Raw genomic sequence first — 22,205 nt, 5'->3', positions numbered from 1 at the left:
AAGGTAACTTTGTCTCGCTGGATCTCCGATTGCATCTCATTTATTTATGCTTCCAATGGCAAAGAATTACCCTTTAAAGTGAAGGCTCATTCTACACTATCTGTGGCTACCTCAACTGCGTTTCAGGCTAGGATGTCTATGGATGATATTTGTGCTGCAGCAACATGGGCTTTGCCTCATACCTTTATTAGTCACTACAAATTAGATCTGGTCTCTAGAGGCAGATCTTCCTTTGGTTCCACAGTGCTCAAGAGTATTTTTCAATGAGCCACCCAAGATCAAGGTGCTAGGGACACTGTCCCATGTGTAAGAATGAAGGCAAGATTGGACTAAATAACATCAAGAAGTTATGTACTCACCATAACGTTCGATGTATGTAATCCATCTCGCCTTACATTCTTACTAACCCTCCCTCCTACCCCCTTCTGTAGGACCTGGAGGTATAGTCTCTAGGTGTCAGTAGTCCTTTCTGTTGGGGTTGTTCTTCTCAGTGTGTGTGTGTGCGCGCTTTCAGCAAACAAGATCTGGGGAATAGACCTGTTGCATGATGATATACCTCTTAGCCACGAGCCAATTGAAGACTTCGAGCTAGAGTATGGCCGAGTCGGAGCCGAGGTTCGACTCCGAACCCACGGGTAAGAATGTAAGGCGTGATGGACTACATACATCGAACATTATGGTGAGTACATAACGTCTTGTTTTAAGCATTCTAAATTTCCCTTCTACTTTCTTGATCTCATATTGTATGCCAGCCCCTTACAGATCTGTTTTATATGACTATAGATCTGTTTTTTACCCAAACTTATTGACATTAGTCTCCGGTATTTTCTTGCAACATTTCTTATAGCTTCCAATTTTTCTCTACATGATCAGTTTCTCTTCTAATTTATCATTCCATTAGATTTCTTTTCTGTTTGCTTCAGTAATTCATATTGTTTCATGTCTCTTGACCTAGCCCACACCCATATTTATTTCTTTATTCTTAATTTGACAAGGAATGCAAAGAAAGGAAACTGTGCTGGAGAGATCTTGCTTGCATTGTTTATCATTTGTTGTCTTAGACTTTTTCAAGATTTTACTTGAAGCTATTCTATTCTGTTCCTAAATGCACTCTCTCCTTAATATTTGCTTTAAAATGTAATGGAATGTGATCATTTTCAGTTTCATAATCTATATGCAATTAAATCATTTAAATCTTTCCCAGTATAGTTTATAACAGATTTACTCAGGCTCCGTATATATGCATGGTACCCCCTTTTGTCTCATGTCTCCATTTAGTATTCATAGACTGAAGTTTTTTAGAAAGTTTCAATAGTTTTCCCATTTGATAAACTGTGTTTATCAGGGCTTTTCTCTAAAGGACAAATTAAGCTTTTTACCAAAATATTGCATGTAATTTTGGCTTAAAATTTGATTTTTCTTTAAGAATGAGAAATAGCAACAAATGAATGGGGTGGTGATGGGTGCTGTGATGGAGCTTAGTTATGCTAATTTATGACAGGCTGGGAGAAGGGATTCATTTATAAGTCGCAATTTTTAAATATTTGGTTTTGTATAAATGTTTTATTGATTTATTCTTTTTATGGAGAGGCACTATGGAAGAGTTGAAATTTTTTTATATATTTAAGTAATGTTACTGATTTATTTAAGATTCACCTTTAAAGTAGGTGTGGACAGTAATAATGTTTTCGACTTAACTGTGTATAGGTTTAGAGATGGATTAAATGTTAGGATTAAAAAAAAAAGCTGTACAGAGTAATGCCTTCTTGCACTTTAATAGTGTGCATCAGCCAGGCCTGAAGAAAAATGTTGTCAAAAGCCAGTTTTCTAGAATAAGTAAGCTTACAGGCAATAGTGCTTTAATGTGGAATGTGAAACTATGAAAGAAAAATTTTATGATATGGGATACCCTAGATCTAATTATAAGATCCCCTTTAAGCTTGATCCAGTACCAACATCTTTTATTAAGTCCCTACTTAAAAAACTGAAATCCACCACCCTTTCAGCAGACCTACTACCTACAGAATATCTCCAAAAAGCCGCTAATTAAATAGCATACGCCATATCACTTTTAATCAGTAGAACTATCCACGAAGCCTATATCCCCCACATGTGGAAAATCTCCCACATTGTTCCTCTTCATAAAGGGGGAGATTCCACTGAACTTTTAAATTATAGGCATATATTCATTCTGTCTCCCTTGGCTAAAATAATGGAAAAATGTATCCACAAGCAATTTCTTGCCTATCTGAATCAAAACACTCTCCTGGCCCCCTTCCAGCATGGATTTAGACCTTGCCATAGTACAACCTCAGCCCTTCTGTCCTTCCCCATACAATAAATCAAAACCGTAATGACAACAAGCTCTCCTCAGCCCTCTTCTTGACCTATCCAAGGCATTTGATATGGTAAATCACCAGACGCCAATAGTATCCAAGGAATTCGACAAAAAAGGCAATAGTCAGCACAGATATCCCCAAGATGAAGCCACGATCCAACCAAGTTTCTTTTTTGAAAAAACAACTTTAATAACACCAATAAAACGAACTCTCAATGCCAAATCAGTTAAGCGCTTTCACGTATATCCATACGCTTCATCAGAACAAAAAGGAATTCAAATGACACAGTTTAAATACTTAAAAAAACGCCAAAATTCCTCGCTAATGAAATAATTGCACCTTAACACTTAAAGTGACAACTACGTTTTTCTAGTGAATGTAACGACTCATTTTGAAACCATTCCATGGATCAACTTTTTTACACTATATCTGACCTCTATAATGTGAATTTTACTAAATAAATTGATTTTCACATCAAATAATAATTTCATATTTCATATATTGCCATTTTTTAAGAAATGCATATAAAATCATTTGTTTAAATAAATTAATTGTCACTATTTACACAAAAAATGTATAAACTAAATAAAATATGTTACCAAAAAGTAAAAATGTTAAAAAATCATTAAAAAGTGTAGAAAATAGTGAGGTAAATAATGCTGAAAATACAGTCATTCTCATACAGTCAACTTTTGATAAGGGGCTTGGTGGGAATCATTTCATTGAGACCTGGAAAACATGCTGCATTTAATTTTATTTGCCATTTAATTTCTCTTTCATCCACAATACTTTTAATGTCACCACCTCTAGGATTGGGCTTCACAATTTCCAAAATGGCAAACTTAAAATTATGACAAGTGCTGTTACTGACCACATGGCGAGATAAAGCGTTGTTCTCGTCCATTTTCTTTATACAATACATGTGGTCATAAATTCTATTCTTGAACTATCAGTCTTCCCGACATAAAAACAAGGACAAGAACTACACATTGCTAAATAAATCAAATGTCGGGATTGACAATTGCCATTAACAAACCAAATTTTGTTCTGATTAATATTATTTAATGTGCAACTATCTTCCTCAAATATAAAAGAACATTGTGAACAATGTCCACACTTCTTGGTACCTTTGTTGGTGTTGAAATTTTTCAATGACTGCCTGCTGGATTTCCACTCAATAATCCTTTTTATGTTAAACCCAGTTTTGTACACAAAAGTAGGCTTGTCACTAATTGATTCCCTCGTCACTGGTGATGATATTCCAATTGGCATTAATTATTTCCTTCACCTTGCCAACATGATGCCCATATTTTAAAATACAAGATTTTGAACAATGTGAATTACTTGCCTCATTTATATTTTTGTTCAAAGTAGTTCGAATGATTCCCTTCCCTAGTAAGGGTGGGTATTTTTTACCCCATTCTTGTATAACATACCCAATTACGTCATGAATCATATAGTCTGGGAACCCTCTTTCCCTAAACATACTACCAATGAATTCCATTTCTTGTTTCATTTTCTCTTCCAAAGATGTCATCCTGGCAGCTCTGATACACTGCCCCTTAAGTATACTATGTTTCTGGGAATACGGGTGTGTACTACTGAAGTCTAAGTACCCATGGTATGGTAAATCACCAGCTACTCTTAAACACATTAAAATCACTCTCCATAGATAACCTAGCAATTACCTGGTTTCATTCTTACCTAAGTGACAGACAACAAGCAGGTACTATGGAAGAATAACCTATCATACCTTTTACTAGTCTCCCTTGGAGTCCCACAGGGATCTATATTAGGTCCCCACCTATTCTCCATATTCATTAATGACCTGTACAAAGTCATCCCTGATGCAGCTTGTACTCAGTATGCAGATGACTCGACCCTAATTTGCTCTGCCACCTCCCCACACAGATTTACAGTCCTTGTCCCAAATCACTTTCAAGAAAGTAGAGAACTGGTTCACTGGTTGCCAACTACTATTAAACCCAAATAAAACCAAACTATTACTCTTTTCCCCCACTCGTAAGGTCCCCTCACCACCTCTCACCATAATATCCAACAATGGTACCATAATTTCCCCAGAACCTAGTACTAAACTACTGGGAGTGATCATCGACAACAACCTCACGTTTGCTGCTCACATAGACAAAACTATTAAAACAGTTAATAAAAAATTAGGCTCTTTATAGAGGATTAAACCATTCCTAACCCCATCTACTAGAACTGTTACTGCCCATACACATCTACTATCAACCCTTCTTTATGCCTCACCCATCATCGTAAACCTAAGCAAATCAAATCTCAATAAATGTACTAGGTGCTACAATAACATTGCCAGAGTTGCCACAGGATCAACTTATAGAACCCACCACTGCCATAACCTTCAATTGTTAGACTGGCTTGAACTACCCTATCAACTGCAATATAGCCAACTAATAGTTGTTCACAAAATACTCTACCAACCAGACAGTACACCCATATTGAAAAATATCATTACCTCCTACAGTAACCTAAAATCCCTTCGCTCTTCCAAAAAATTGCTATTGCAAACTGTTAAAACCAACAGTTCAGCTGGTGAATCATTATTCTCCAACTCTGCTGGTAAAAACTGGAACCTACTTCCTGCTGAACTCGCCACTGACCCTTCCTTATCCCAATTCAAAAAATCCCTTAGGAAATACCTAAAAATGAAGTGGCCTTGTCTCTGTACAAACCCTGACTAACCCCCACTCAAACATGTTTCATAAGTGAGAACCTCATTACAAGAATAAAACTCTGACTCTGTTTAAAATTCTGTGCATCACCCACCTACTGGAAAGATTTAAAATTAACACTACACCATGTATGATAACTACCTTATTATATGTGTTTTCCTTTTTCAGATGAAATCTTTAACTATTTATTTCTGAGCTACTTGCTTCCAACCTTTGCTGTGTATGTGAGAAAAACATGTACCTGTGTGTACATATTAAACAAATCTCAGTTTTGTGATAACTCACTGTAATAATTTCACTGTATTTATACTTGTTTTTGTACATTTGGAGCTTTTCTCCTCAGGCCTCCGCTGAAAATGGACCTGTAGCCAGTTGAACTTTCCTGGTTAACAAATACAAAATAAAATATAAAAAAATAAATAATAGAAATGAGGGCTTAGTATGTGAACATGGTAAATGTGAGAATAATTAAAAAAAAAAACTGGGGATAAAAATATTGGAAAATTCAGTCGATAAAAAGGGGATTAGAAAAATAATAAAATGATATTGGAAGTTTCTCATGAGCTTCCCGGAAGTTAGAAATGTAATAGGAGAACCACCATGTTTTGTGTCTAAAAGAGGAAAGAGTTTGAAGGAGCATTTTTATAGAAAATAAAAACGCGAATGATTTGTCTCCCAACAATTTGAATATGTTCATAAATGGGATGTTTAAATGCGCCAGCTGTAATTAGTGCGAGTATTGTCAAGGAATTTTGATATAGTTTTAAAGAATAAATATGCCTGTAGATCTAAGTATGGTGGTATAAATTACTCTGTGGACTTTGCACAGCTTTTTATATAGGGCGAACACTGAGAGAATTTCAAATGAGAGTTTATTAACCTCTACGTGCTGCTAAAAAGTCAGACTTCAGCTATGCTGTAGTTAAACATGTGTTTAAGTGCCATTTGTTTGTCTTTTTCGGCTTTTCCTGGTTAGGGGTCGCCACAGCAGAACTCCAGTCCGCTAATGATTGGCAGTCGATTTCTCTGGTGCCGAGTTGCCAGCCCGACGCCCAGCCTTCAGCGAAGGCACTCCCATTTCACGCATGTCTTTCGGAGGCCACAAATACTAAAGACAAAGTGTTTTTTTTATTTTCTGTTATTAACCAGGCACTGAATTATGAAGAGAGATTTGATGCTGATAGAGAGTTGGATTGGAAGGAATATTGTTGACAAATTAAGTTGAATGCCTGCAATCTTCCTGGTATAAATGATAGAGAAAATTGTAAAACAGTGTTGAGGAGAAAAGGGTTAAATCGCTGAATAGTTTTTATCATGTGACCATTTGGAGGTTTATTTAAATGTATTTATTAATGTAATGATGCCTGAAGTTGTATGTACAGAATGAAAGTGCTTGCCACTATATAATAAAGAAAATATTTGTTTTTAGCTATTGATCGTTATTTCTGTTTTGATTAATGACGTGAGAATTTGCATAGCTTTTGATATGATGCATTTTTTTTAGTTTCTCCATAAAATTACGATACTATGATCAAATTTCTAATTAAATTCCATTTTTGTCAAAAGTGCGGGTAAGCCGCGGTGGTGCAGCAGTAGCGTTGTCGCCTCACAACAAGAGGTTCTCCCGTTCGATTCTCGGCTGGAGCGCCTTCTGTGTGGAGTCTGCATGTCCTCCCCATGGTCAAGTGGCGTTTGAAAGACATGCGTGAATGGACATGCCTTTGTTGAAGGTTGGGCGTCTTGCTAGCACCTCGACACCTTAAAAATCGACTGCTAATCATTAGCGGACCGGAGTTCCGCTGTGGCGACCCCTAACCGGGAAAAGCCAAAAGAAAAACAACAACATTTTGTCAAAAGTGCCATATGTTGTGCTTCTTTCCCATTTACTAACTGCAAGGCTATAATTTCAAAATTCCTACTCATTCCTATGATTATGTAAGCCTTCCTCTTTCCATGTCTCCTCTGTGGCTCCCCTATCCTTACCCATCTCCGATCATTCCAACTCACCAGACTCAAACGTATAACAATATAGCTTGATTCACCTGTAACCAACCATAAAAATCACATCATTGCTTTGCCCTAAAACAACTTCAGTGGCTTGAATTCCCCCAGCTCTTGCTTTTTCCCAGCTGCAACTCACACTGCCTGTTAAATACACCCCTAGCCTATCCCTCTCTTTCTGCCATAGTATCCCCTTATATCCCTTCTTGTTCACTTCATAGATGTGACCAGAACCTTCTTGACATCTACAAACCAAACTCCTCTACAAATACTCAGTGTCCCTAGCTTGGAATAGACTCCCACCTAACATCCATAGCATTATTAGTACCAGCTGTTTCAAAACTGAAGTCAAGAATTGCTTTCTGAACTCAAGATCTTGCCTTTGCCATAAACCTCCTTAATTTCAATCTCCACTCCTTTTTACTTCTACCTCTCTTCTTCTTTTCAGAATTTGTTGCCTAATCTGCAGAATTTTCTATAGTAATATTATGCTACAGTGGAACAGATATGTTAATACTGTCACTGCTTCCTCTTTTACTTTTAAGTATTTTTAAAATATGCGCATCTTTTGCTTTTATTATTTGTACATTTTTTCTGTCAGACTTGTTTCTCCACTGGAGGTATATTTTATCGTACTTGTTTTTCTGTCAACCATATATTTCTCCACTGGAGGTATATTCATTGTATTTTTGTTTATTATTCTTATATTTTCTACATTGCATGTCAGCTTTTGTTCTCTCTGTTTATATATTGTCTAGTATCTAAATTTTTTGTTTCTGTTATGTTGGAGCTTTTCTCCTCGGGCCTCCACTGAAATCGGGCCATGTGGCTCAGTTGGATTAACCTGATTAACAAATGTCAATTAATAAATAAATGTAGGTTGAGATGCTGGATTTTAGTATTTGCTACATATTTGTGTTACAAGGTGACTTACTATTTTTTTTCCTTTGCAGGTGTAAAAAAGAGCGGATTATTCCCATTCCCAGGAGTTCTTTTTCCTGTTCTGTGAGGGCTACTAAATAACCACAATGCCGCCTCCTGCTGATACAGTGAAGGTGGCCATAGAGTGGCCTGGGGCCTTTCCAAAGCTCATGGAGATAGATCAGGTTAGTGGCTAATGATTATGACTTCCCTTGTTAAATTCAGAATGTAGTACTGTACAGTCTGCAACATCCAGAAAATACAATTTATTGAATCAAACTTTAATAATTTATTTCATGTTTGTTGTTGTGTCTAACAATTTAAGCAAAGTGGTTATCAGAGCATTCTGCAAAAAAGTTTGTAGCTTTTGCAAATCCTTTTGTGCACCCTTCCATACATATTTTTGTCAGTAACCAAATTGGGGGAGGGGTGACCATTTTCAGCCTTTGCCTAGCCATGGTGCAATTAAATTAATACATGTTAATAGCAGTTGAAATTCCAAAGTCAGATGCAGCATCCATGGGTTTAGTGTATGCAAGATTTTTTTACATTATTTTATCTGCCCCGAAATCTTGCAAGAAAATTAAACTGATGCCCGTTTTAGTTCAAAAAAAAAAAAAAAAATAGTCTGGCAGTTGACCAGTTTCCTACCATGCGTTTGAATTTCTGCATCCAAAGCATTAATTACTGCTGTATGCATTGCAATTAACTAAAATCAGTTTTCTAGAAAAAAAAAAGAAAAAAAACTCCTCAGATGGTACTTATGTGCAGTAAGAACTTCACAGCAGTGAGTTGTAGATCTAGTGGTACCTGTCATTACTATCCCCTCCCTAACACAGTCAGTCCTGCACACGTACACACCATGAATCTGTCATTGTTTTTTTGTATCATTTCCTTTTGGGCTCTGAGAGGCTACAGAGGATCCTCCTTTTTTCCATATGGCTCAAAGTTGCCTCAAACTAGCATGACCACTAGTAGAATCATATTTTGCATCCTGAAAATTACTTCTTTCTTTGTGTTTGAGTTCAGGTGCTGAGTTTTGTTCATTGTTGCATTAAAATTGTACAGACAGATGTGTATGAAGACCATTTTTGTCTACATCTAACATTAATTCCCATGCTCTACTGTGCCACTTTTGTCTGGCAAGCCTAAACGTCCTTGGGCATTACCTGTAAGTGGCTGATTACCTCCATACTGCCTGTTGCTTTGGATCAACAAAAACTATATGTAACCAGTGATGTAATATGAAAAATTGATTGAGAAGTCTGCTTTTATATTGCAATACTGCTTTATTAAGTGATGTTAGTACTGCTATAGTTGCAATAGGTTTATTTGGTATTGGTAGAATGGTAGAAGAGTTTAATGCAGTTTTATTTTTATGCTTAATGTTGTTGTCTTTCGGCTTTTCCTGGTTAGGGGTCGCCACAGTAGAACTCCAGTCCACTAATGATTGGCAGTAGATTTTCATGAACGCCGAGGTGCCAGTTTGACGTTCAAACTTCAACGAAGGCATGCCCATTTACGCATGTCTTTCGAACACCCACCCAACTGTGGGGAGGACATGCAGACTCCAAACAGAAGGCACTCCCCGCACTCCAGCCGAGAATCGAACTGGAGAACCTCTTGCTGTGAAGCAACAACGCTGCCGCTGCACCACCCAGGAATAAACATCCATTTTTGCTATAGCTACTAAATTAAAATGCATAGCAGGACAGGTTTTTCCTCTTCTGTTTAGAATTTGAGGAGTCATTCTGCTTGTAGGATAGGTTTGTTATCTTACGTGAGCAAGGCATGAGCTTAACTTTCTATTAAGTACAAGTTAAACCCCTTGCTTTCCTGTTACTGGATGCCACTTGTGTGGTGCAAAGAATGTGTTAGTTCATTATATTCTTCTGTTTTACAGTGCATCTGTTATTATTTAAACATTTATTTTTAAAGTAGTGAAAGCTCCTCCATTCTAGATTCCTAGTTAGTATGCCTTTTTGTTGTTCATTGGCTGTTTGATTTCATGTAGTCTTCAATTCAGACTATTTGCACATCAGAATTCCTTCTTCCAGGAAACTCTAGCAGTTTCATGTAGGAGCCAGTCATTACTAATTCAGAAACCAGCCCTTAGGTATTTATGAAATGTATTGCAGTGATCAAGACTCACATGAGATTGAGGGATTAGAGCCTTCCAAAATCTCATTGACTGATTCCTTCACCACCATTGAGTCTTGTTACAGGTGAGAGACTACTTTGTCCTATTGTGTCTACCCTTAAGAATCTGATCAAACACAACAATGTCACAGAGCATTGGTGTTCATAGACAGCCACTTAGACATGGTCATAAGACTAAAAGAACATCCAATAGAAGACATTCAATCTCTCCATCATGTTGTTTCCCTTCTAATTTATCACCCACACAATCAGCAAACCAGATCTATACAATACTCTTCCAGATGGTATTAACTGTTCATTGTGTCCCTTTTGCATGGTTTCACTTGAAGTTTTGTAGTGGACCCTTTGAGTTCATTCATTTCACTTGGAAGGATTCATGGATCAACCTATTTGCATCCAAGGGTATGTCACACACACCTTCAACAGAGTCTTCACCAGTCCATCTCGAACAGAAGATGTCTATTCAGTCTCCCTGTCCCCATTGCCAAGTCACCATGGGTACATCTGCCTCTGGTTAAGGAGGCACTATCTAATGCAAACAGTTCATTAGACTTAATTAGTCCTTTCTACACATTTATATTCTGTAAATGAGAGCACTTCTCCTTGTATAGAAGCCTTTCAGGGCAACCTGTCTCCGGGGTTGATTGCCATCCATGTTGACAACATATCATGTTATCTGTACAGTACATCAGCCAGCAGGGTGAAGTCATATTCTATCCCCCTTGTCAAAAAAGCATTGTGACAATAGGCCATAGAATTGCAATGCTTTTTTGTGCAACAAATTCTTGATCAAGCGAACTTTATAGTGGATAGGCTCAGTAGATTTCTTGTGATGCTGCACGAGTGGTCCCTAAGTTTGTAAACAGTATGGGTGATCATACGGCTTTGAGGAAAGCCTTACTATGGCCTACTGCCTCCCCGACTAGCACCAAGTACAGCAACTTTTCTCCATTTGTCATATGCCCTAGGAGTTCTTACTTTATGGTTGATCATGAGGTTTCTTCAGAATACTAAGCTGTGCAAGACCAGAGTTATTCTCCTAGTCCAGTGTTAGCAGTGACAAATGTAGCTTCCTCTTCTTTGGTCTCACTTAAAATCAAAAGTCAGCCTCACCCAGGTCTGCTAACTCACCTCTCTGACAAGCCTTCTCAGAATTTTCATTTACTCCAGCTATAATCACATGCCTACTTCTGTTAGTCAGCAGGGACTCTTCATACCCTAAAAGGATGGATGTAGCTCAAATATAAAATAGTAATGGCCATGATTTTTATAATTTGAGTGTGAATGAAAGGCATGCTCTGCAGGAGCTTGCAAATAATAATATTGTGATAAAAACAGCCGACAAAGTTGGAGCAAGAGTGCTCCTTTATAAATCCCACTGTTATAGGAAAATGCTTGATCTATTGAATGATAGACTTATAAGAAAATATTGAAATGTGAACTGAACAAGATCATTGAAAGAAGTGGAGACTTTGTATGATTTATTGATGACCCGTGTTATTACACAAGATCTGTACGAGTATCTTGTAGTTACCCATCCCACTATACCAATCATCAAGGGTCTTCCAAAAATTCATAAAGACATCAAGGATCCACCAATGTGCCCCATAGTCTCAGATAATGGATGGATCACAGAGCCCACCTCCATCTTTATTTAGCATAAACTGAAAGAAGCACTCCCAAAGGCAGTGACAGTATTGAAAGACACCCAGCATTTCTTTTTAGAAACTGTCTTCATGCCTTCATACATTGGATGGAACAACAGAATTTTTTATGGTAACAATGGACATAAGAAGTCTTTTCACGGTCATCCCGAATGATTATGGGATTGGAGTTGTATGAAAATTTCTGGCTGAAAGGAAAATCTTTGATAAGAAAATGATCCTACAGATATGACTTCTACTGGAATTGGTGCTGGAGAATAACGTTTTGTTCTTTGGACAAGAATACTACTTACAGAAATGGGTTGTCACAATGGCACCTCATGTGCTAATAGTTACTTGAATATTGTAATGGCTCAATGGGAAGCAGAATATGTGTTCAGTGATGTGAATGAATGGAAGACCTATATATTGTTTTATAAGAGATTTGTGGATGATATATTTTTCCTTTGGAAGGGCAATGAAGAACAGCTGTTGGCCTTTGTTGATTATCTGAGGAAAACATCATCATTTTTGGACTTTGACTTCAACAGTTCAAAAGAGAAGGTAGAATTCCTTGATGGTACACTTCAAAGAGGAGTAGATGGTATACTCAAAACACAGATATTCCTGAAGCATTGCTGGAGAAAGCGTCTATTACACAGAACTAGCATGCACCCGGGACATATATTCCCCCATGTTATCAGGGAACAGTTTCTCAGAGCATCCAGGTTATACACTAATGAGGCGAACTATGAAGAAACTGAGCAGCTGTGGTACTGTGGTTTTATTCACCTTGAATGCTAGAGTTTATTTTTTATTCTGCTTTTGTTTACTAAACAGCACCTATGTAAGAGAGGCTATAAGGTAAATGAGAACTATAAAGGGGCTGCTGAAACTAACTAGGTGAGAAGAACCAAAGGTAAACCATATTTTCATGACTCTATTGAAAAGGAAGATAAACCAACGAGGAGCAATAGAGAACCAACAGGAAGAATGAGGTGTCTGCTTACATATAACAATGATATGCAACAAGTATGTGATATAAGAAGAAACGACAATAAGATCTTGACAGCAGATGAAAACGTATAGTGGGTGATGCACTAAGATTCTGTTTTAAGAATAGAAAGAATTTAAAACAACTTCTATGTCAAGATAGACCTACTAACAAGATGAACTCAATCACTAAGAGAATGGGTACATTCACATGTAGAAAATGTCAAGTATGTGGGCTTCTAAATTTCAAGACCTGGTTTGAACATGCTATTACTAGGAAGGAATACAAGCTTTAGGCGTGTGCCAACTGCGATACCAAGAATGTTATTTATGTCACTAGCTGTAATGTATGCACTTTTTTATGTTGGTAAGACCAACAGACCCTTTAAAGAGAGGGTATTGCACCATTTAAGTGCTATCAAGCTAAAGCAAAACCAGTGCCTTGGCACAACATATAATAAGTGATCCTGGCCATAGTTTTAATTTTATGGTACTTGAAGTATTGACTGAAGGTATGAGAATGGAGGATCTCTGCAACTTGACTGAGATTATGGAAACCCACAGGATTGCTGATTTGCAGGCTGATAAGCTGCCTGGACTAAATGGAATGTACCGTTTAAAACCTTTATTGAAAGGGTGGAAGCTGAGGAAGTAGACTTTGATTGGCTAAGCCTCTGTTTAAATTTAATGAGCAAAATTTAGTACAACAGGATCTGATGAAGGCATTCCAGCCAAAAGCGCTTATCCAGTTACTTTAAGCTGACTTCACGTTTCACTGTGTTTTTATTTTTCTTTTACTTGCTGATTTTTAGTACTAAATAGATTTAAACCTCTCCGTGGTGGACAAGCTTTGCTTTGTTTCTGCTGTTACCCTAAAAAGATGGTCTAAGTTAATACAGCATCCCAGAAGTCCTGTACCTGGGAGGTTTAGAGGGTCAGATGGTTTGTTTTCCATGTGGGATGCAGAATGTGGTATTGACTCTTTCACAGCTCCTGTTTCAGTGGTTCCTTTGGTTTAACTCTTCCTCTTTAACATTGCAGTGAGTTTGAAAAGCTTTCTTGACAACATCCGTCCTGATGAGACATTCTTTAAACCATTCTATTCTTCATTGGGACCTGAACTTTATTCTAAGAAAAGCTGAGACACTGTCACAATTTGAGTAAGCTGGTAAAGCAGACTTGCAACATCATTCTTGGAAAGCATTGTTCATAGCTGCTGTCACATTAGTCAGGTGGATTTCAGAGATGTGCTGCGGTAGCTTTGTCGCCTCACAGTAAGACGCTGTCTGGTTCGATTCTCAGCTAGAGCATCTTCTGCGTGGAGACATGCGTGAATATGCGTACCTTCGTTGAAGGTTGTGCATCAGGGTTGGTAACTTGGCACGTAAAAATCAACTACCAATCATTAGCGGACCGGAGTTCCGCTGTGGCGGCCCCTAACCGGGAAAAGCCGAAAGACACAACAACACATTTTCCTACCAGTTGGCTTGCCATTTTTCGTAAGAATAGAGTGGCACAACATAAAACCCTGCTATCGCACCTAAATTAGCATCATATCTGAATCTTAACCAGTGTAATTAACCTGCCTGCTTTTTTTTTCCCCACAGTATTTTAACAGAAGGGGATATAAGCTGCATAGGTTAAATGTGCATAGACAACTCTGGTTTTATTCACCTTGAATGGTGGAGTTAATTTTTTACTTCTGCTTTTGTTTACCGAGTTTGTCTAAATGGGTTTAGTAAAAAACCCCTTGTCACCTGAGGCCTAGAAAGGGAAGCTGTAATATATTGCAAACATTTTTAAACAGACATTTGGTAATATGCATGAGCAGGCATTAAATGTACAGTGACAATTAGATATACATTTGCTAATTATGTTCATATGAAAGTAGAGGCAATTGTTAAAATATAAAAGATAATTATGAATTAATAGATGAGCATTTGAAGAGGTGTAGTAGTGGAACTGTCATATGCATAATAGATCATGTGATTGGTACATAGAAATTCAGAAATGGAATTGAGCGAAGGGACTAGGTAGGGCAGAAAATATTAATATTGTAGTTAAGAGGTGAGGTGTGAAGCAGGTTCAGAGACAATTATATACATGGCTGTCATAAGGCTTATTTTAGAAGTGTAGCAGGAAAGGGGTGAGTAGTGTCACAAAATAATGTAAATAACTGGGAGATGCTACTGAAGCTATTCAGGTGTTGGTGAAGACTGGTTGTGGGGCATAGGCTTCTTAATGAAGAAAAATGCTTAGGTATTTCAAGCGGAAATAACAATGGCTTTTATTCTGGAGGTGTACATGAATAGCTCCATATATTTGATGGATGGCGTGTTTGTTGAGTTTTAAAATTAGTTTGCATTCTGAATAGATTTTGGTGCGAGTGGGATATGGTTCCATAGTTTAGCTACACTGTTTGAGTCCTGTAGTATTGGGTGATTTAATTATGGCGATGATTTTTCTCTAGAGTGTAAAACTGTTTTGGGGCATGGTGTTGTATTAACTTAAGTGCTGGGTAGTTTTCCGACTTATAAATAAGTCTGTGGTTTGTAGTTAGCTGAGAAAGTTAGGAAATGTGGTAGTTCTAACCAGTTTAATTTTCTGAGGGCTAAGCAATGGACTGCTCTTTCATTGTTTTCTACAAATATGGCTATTTTATTACAATATTCAAGTTTAGACAGTTGCAAGACTTTTAAATTTAGTGAAGTTTGGGGTAGCACAGAGGAGAGATGGCAGTAAATGTAGTGGCTATGTCTTCTACATCACTGAGGCAGGTTTTCACTGTGTATAATGTACTTTGTTTTGATGATTTTTTTTTTTAACCACATGTGATAACATGATTGAATTTCAACTGCTCGTCTATGACACCCTGTGATTGTAGTTCTATCACAGTGTTTTAAAGTGAAGTAATTTTGATTAATGAGGCTTAGAAGTGTATGGTGTAGGAGTTTAGAGCGACCGATTTTGTAGAGCAGATTAGAGTTGAATTAGCATAGCACTGAACTATAGCATTTACTTGAATCCGTGAAGAGGCCATTGATAAATATGATGAAGTATGGGGCCTAGTACAGATCCTTGTGGAACATCAATAGTTACAGGTAAGAAGGTGGAGAAATCTTTTTCAAATGGATTGTGGTTCATTTGAGAGGTAGCTGTGTAAACAGTGCAATGAAGAGATGATGAAGCCCTAAGGATGAGAGTTTATATAAGAGTTTCTGGTGGGAGATGGTATCCAAAGCTTTTGATAAGTCTAGGAAAATGGTGGAAACTAGGCTTCTGGCATTTCAATGGGTGTTGGTTGTATTAACAAAACTCAGCAAAGCAATAGTTGTGCTGTGACGCTGAGGATGAAAGCTGGCTTGAGGTGAAGACAGAAATTGGTTATCTGTTAGTATACAGAGTTGCTTATGAATACATTTTTTTTCTAACATTTTCATAGGGGAGATGAAATGAAATATTGAATATTTTTTTTCTATAGCAAGGAAACTTATTTTCAGATATAGATAAGTTTATCAGAATTGAATCTGAATGTACAATAGCCTCAGTTGCTATTTTAAGATAGTTGTCAGGTAGATTGTCAGGGCCAGTTATATTGGTCTTTATTTTTTTGAGGTATTTTTGATGGTATCTGGTTGGAAACTGAAATGTTGAAAGTTATTTGACTGGAGACCTCAAGAGCATAAGTTACCTGGTTGGTTAATGACTGTACTGTGTGTATGAAGTGGGGCTTGAATTGGTTCAGAGTTCAAGAAGGATGACCAGCTCTTAGTGTCCTATGCCTGTAATCAATTGGATAGAAAAAATTCACAGGTCGGCTGTAAAAAATGTATTGCATTTTGCTCCATTTCATGTAACAAGCTATTGATCATTCCATTAGCTGCCTTTCTTTATCGCTGTTGCAGTATTCTTTATATTTGGGATATCCTGCTGAGGATAGCATAATGTCCAGCCAGTATACCAAAGCCTTTGCAACTTCCAGGCATCATACATCAGATGCATGTCATATATGCAAGGCATAAGGTATATATGCGATGTACTGATACCTAATCCTTAGAACTACTTTGCTGCCAGTCCAAATGCAACTTCCGAATTCAGTCTGTTAGTCTTATACAGAGCCTGTTTGCAGATAAGTGCCCCACTGGGGTTCCGTCCATCCTTTTTCTCCTCCCTGTAATTTGTTTTCATGTCATCCAGGACGGGGAAATGTAAGTCTATGAGGCAGATTCCCCATAGACAATGGTCGCTCAACAAAAAACGCAAAATAACTTTAATAAAGGTACCTTTTCATCCCAACAAACTGACAACAACCCAGTGGAAGCATTTCTTGGACAGCGTTCACTTGAATCTGATGCTCAAAACAACCAATAAAATTTCAATGTCTGGGCGGACAAACAGTTTTGGTTTAAGCAAGGTACTGTAAAAAATGATAAAAACGGCATTGAACAACAGTTTAATATTTTAAAAGAAAGACTTTATTCATATAAAAGCAATCAATTGGAGATTAATTATCTCAAAGAATGTGTGAATGTTGAACTGGTACCTAAGGGTTTGCGTTGTTTTAAATTTCCAAACAACGTACAACCAGGTACAGCATATTATGATAAATTGTGTAACATTTTCAATAGAGCTGGTTTGCAGGTGTTAGAAGTAATGGTTGAGGAATATGAAGTCAAAACCAACATTCTTCTTAAGGATTTAAATGTTATGAATGAAAAATTGATTAGCAACACTGTTTTTTTATTTGTTAAAAAAAGTTATGACAATGTATTTAATGAGGTGGACCAGTATTGTTTGAAAATTTTAAATAGGAAAATCACTAAGTTAGAAAGGGATTTAAATGAATATAAAGAAGGGTTAGCTTACCCTGTGGCAATGAGAAATAAGTGGAATGACGACTATAGTAGGAACCGGGTTCAAGTTAATGCATATAGAAATGACCATGTACCAATACCCACTGAACCATTGAGGAGTGAAAGAATAGCTGAAAAGAATAGAAAAAACATGCATCAGGATTTTCACTTTCCCCAGGACAGATTCATGGGGAGGGGGGACAATTACCAGCAACAGAAATGGAGGAAGTCTTAGATTTGGGGGTGAGCAATAACAGTTTTTTAGATTACGATGACTCTAATGAGTCAGTCTCATATGAAAGTGTAGAAAGTAAAGACTATACCCTGGTTAAAGATAAAAATTTCACAATATACAATTTTACAGAAATAGAGATCAAAAAAGAGTTTTTTGACTTGTTTATAAAAGGTCTCAATTTTATTCCAGCGTGCCCTACTGATTTATCAGAAGCTTTAATAGATTTGAAGCTGTTTGTAAGGCAGATAAATTTAAATTTGAATTTTAATGGACAGCCACATACAAAAACTATATTAACCAGGTCCAGCACTTTTAATCCCCCAACCCACCCATGTTTAAAAGTGTTCGAAGAAATGATCAGTAAGGAAATAAGAAAGATCATTTCCAAAAAAACAGACAGGGTACTGGCCAATATGAAACCAGAAGAGATGTCATTAATACAGCTTCTAAGGAAAGAAAAATGTAGAACTATGAAGCCAGGTAAAGGAGGGGGGCTTGTCTTGATGTATATGCAGGACTGTGAAATGTATTTGTTTAATATGTTACAAGATTCTGAAAAATATGAGTTGTTATCCAGAAATGAAGTGAACTTAGCTTATTCCAAAATCAAGTATACCCTGATTGATAATTTATTACAAGGATTTATTAATGAAGAGGTTTATAATTATCTGAATGTCAACAAACCTAAAATCCCAATAATTTTTGGAATTCCCAAGACACATAAAGGTCTTGAACCGTTAAAATTCAGACCGATAGTGTCAGGTAGAGGAGGAATTTTAGAACCTATAGGTAAGTTTGCTGACTATAGGCTTAAAAGCTTTGCCACAACCTTGAAATACATATGCAAAGATTCTTGGGATTTTTTTAAGAGGTATACAGAGAGATCTTTTCCAAATAGACTTGCTACTAATAACTATTGATGATGTGGACCTCTTCCTGAGTATTCCCCATGAGCAGGGTTTAGATTGGTTCAAGGAAACATTAGTTAAAGAATCAGGTTTGTCAACTAACACCATAAATTTGCTAGTTGAATTCATGGAAATTATATTAAGAAATAACTTCATGTTTTTCAATGGAGAGATATACAAACAAAAAAAGGGGGTGGCAATGGGTGCCCCATGTGCCTCTATGTATGCAAACATAGTATTACATAGATGGGAGCAGGATTTCATTTTTTCCACTCAATGGAATGAATAAATAAAGCATTACACCAGGTTTTTAGACGATATAAGTATATTGTGGACTGGTACTGAGGGACAATTCTTGGAATTTTTTGACTACATCAATTCCACGACTCATTTTTTGTCTTTTACACATGTTATTAGTAATGAGAAAATGAATTATTTGGACGTTACAATCTCTAAAGATTGTGTTAATAGATTCAAATTGTGTTGTTTGTTTCTGACTGAATGAACTGTTACGCTGAATAGCGAAGTTTTTAATGCAACTTTAAGACAAGAATAATAAAGTCTTTTTTACTACAACGTTCCTCCAATGGACTGGTTCTTCGAGCAGTGGAAGGGTTGCTTTGGTGTCCATTGTTTTACCTTTTATATATGCGATGTACTGATACCTAATCCTTAGAACTACTTTGCTGCCAGTCCAAATGCAACTTCCGAATTCAGTCTGTTAGTCTTATACAGAGCCTGTTTGCAGATAAGTGCCCCACTGGGGTTCCGTCCATCCTTTTTCTCCTCCCTGTAATTTGTTTTCATGTCATCCAGGACGGGGAAATGTAAGTCTTCGAGGCAGATTCCCCATAGACGGACACAAGAAGTGCCTTTTTTGTTTAGGTGATATGCATGACCATACTCAGTGTGATGTGTGTCAGCCATTTGTTCCTAAGACACACCACAGCCATTTGTCTTCCCTTTCTATTTGGAAAATAATGTCTGATGTTATTAGCCCCAGGACACCATGGCTGAATCCTTTTGCCCTGAAGTTGAACCACCTCTTTAGAAAAATGCTAATAGAGCCCGTACTGAAACTGCTGATGTCCAGTCCCCACCAGACATTTCCCTTGGGTTGAATGAAGAAATGGAGGAACAGTCAATTCTGATGTCAGTTCCATCTGCTGCAACCCAGTTAAAGGCCTGCATGGAACTGCCTACTCGCACATCCAGAGGCTGTGCAGCTTCTGGTACAGAGGTAGAGAGGGAACCATGGCTGATCATTTCTGAATGGCCTAGGGGATTCCACAAATTTTGGTTTGGGAAGATGTGCCTGGTACCCTTGTTGAGTCAAGGCAGGTGTCTAAGCCGACTAGATTTGTCAAGGCAGATGTTCCTTTGAAAATGAAACAAAACATGTAGCTACTGCAGCTAAGGATCCTTGCAAAGAATGGCAGGACTTTATTCAATGACTGTTAAATGCCCTTATGGCTCTGAAACCCCCACAGGGATTATCTGTCCTAGAGCTACTGCTCCCTGGTCATCCATCCCATCTAAGACACCTCAGGATTCTGATTCTTTTGATGAAAAGTTGGATTCTAGTGAAGAGTCCGTAGCATATTTCTTACAAATACACTCCTTTGGCTTTGAGGTCTGATGAAGAGGATTATTTGTCCCCTGATTCTCCTTTTTAGGAATTATCCTTTTGGATGCAGTGGTCTGTATGATGGAACACTAAGTAAGATTGTTCCAAAGAATCAGACGTTCAAAAGAGATATTATAAACTCTTGCAAATGGACTCTTAAAGACCTTCTCCAGTTCCTTCAGTTTTAGATGCCCTGTTGGACACATTTACAGTAGCTTCTTAGGCTCCTGACTCAACCTCTGTCCTCTAAGTAACCAGACAGATTTTATAAAGTAATTGTGGATCATGAATACTATTGGAGGCATAGTGTCCATCATGTGATCTTTCTGGTGTTTCCCATGCCCACAGATAAGCCATCCAAACTGCTTTCCTCTCCCAAGCTTCTGCCTCCTGACAAAAACATGCTATGGAGAGGTATAGGAAAAAGTGTATATTAATTCTAATTTGGCTTTGAGACATTATTATCAGATCCACATGACTACATCCTGGCTCTTCTAGGCTGGTTTTGAATGACATGTCTGATTTGGACAGTAAGACTTTTGCTCTTTCTTTGCTGAGTTCTGCCTCTCAAGTAGCTTGCCATTCCATTAAATGTAGCTATGATGCAGCTGAAGCCTCCTCTAGGGCAGCTGCATCTGGTTCTGTCATGAGAAGATATTCCTGATTGCGTTTTCAGGCTTTATTTTAGAATATTAAAGCCAAACTTTTAGATTATCCCTTAGATGACAAGAATATTTTTGACCTTGCAGCTGCATGATTGTTTAAAACCCAGCAGGATAAGGGCAAGGTTGTGCAGGACGTCAAATCAATTTTTGTTTCTCATGTACCCAAGTTCCAAAGAAACTATCCTTATCTTACTTAGTTTATAGACAGAGTAGACAACCTGCTAGAGATATAATGTTTTTAAGCAGATTTTCCTATATAACCCCACTCAAAGTTCTAGAGGCCAAAAACCTTCTGTTTGTGATAAATGTGATAAATCTGCCTCTACCTGACATCCAGCCTCCCCTCCCTCTTGACCAGATTTTTCTGCCTCTCAGGCCAACCCTTTCATTCCCTGTTTGGCAATAGATAAGCACAGATACCTGGATTTTGTACAACAACCAAATTAGCTATTTTATGACTTGGAAGTTCCTTTCTCCATTTTCTGGTCTCCCTCGGCCTCCTCCTTGACATCTTTCTCATTTTTCCTCTGTCTCATTTTCCTCTGGAGCTGTGGGATGTGGTGGAAAAGGCAACCATACAAACCTGTTCCCTTGTCTTATCAGGGAACAACTTTTATTCCAGAATATTTCTTGTTCCCAGGAAGGACAGGATATGGAGGCCCATTCTAGACCTGTTCCCTCTCAACACCTTTCTCAAGGTTCCTTCCTTCATGATGTTGTCTTTTCAGACTGTTTACCCTCTTTTGCTTCCCCAGGCTTTTCTAGTTTCTCTAGATGTGAATGACCCTTACTTTTATATCTTTATTCACCTTCTCTTCAGGAAATGCTTACATTTCTCTCTTTCTGCCTTTCATTATCAGATGTTCTTCGTGTTTCACTATTGCAGTCATTACATTTGGGTTATCTGCCTGCAGGAAGCCCTCAGCTGGCTTGAATATCAAAGTCTTGGATTCCTGTGTCGGATGCTGTCTCTTGTTCCATGACGTCAGGTCGTCAGGGGTATAAAACATGCAGCCGAAGCCATTACATCAGTCTTTCTTGCCGTGCGGTGCCCGAAGCAGAAGCAGTTCGCAAGTGCCGTTCAGCCCACTCCTGAAGTTTTCGTTTTCGAGTTACAGAACCGAAGTCTTCAAAAAAGCTAAGTAC

General features: G+C 37.7%; 1 protein-coding gene across 4 annotated transcripts in view; it reads left to right on the top strand.

Annotated features, from left to right (window-relative positions):
• The window catches only part of ELMO1 (engulfment and cell motility 1), a 3,030,107-nt gene that overhangs the window by 524,900 nt on the left and 2,483,002 nt on the right, over positions 1–22,205 (top strand). For all 4 annotated transcript variants that reach the window (XM_044065043.1, XM_044065038.1, XM_044065039.1 and 1 more), the window contains one exon: positions 8,008–8,160. In XM_044065043.1, coding sequence (XP_043920978.1) covers positions 8,083–8,160 — 78 coding nt within the window. In that variant the 5' untranslated portion in view covers positions 8,008–8,082. The remainder of the gene's footprint in view (positions 1–8,007; positions 8,161–22,205) is intronic.

This window comes from Protopterus annectens, chromosome 3.part0 (assembly GCF_019279795.1).
Source record: "Protopterus annectens isolate FY-2018-M chromosome 3.part0, PAN1.0, whole genome shotgun sequence".
Lineage (NCBI taxonomy): Eukaryota > Metazoa > Chordata > Ceratodontiformes > Protopteridae > Protopterus > Protopterus annectens.
This window is presented reverse-complemented; position numbering and strand designations above follow the sequence as displayed.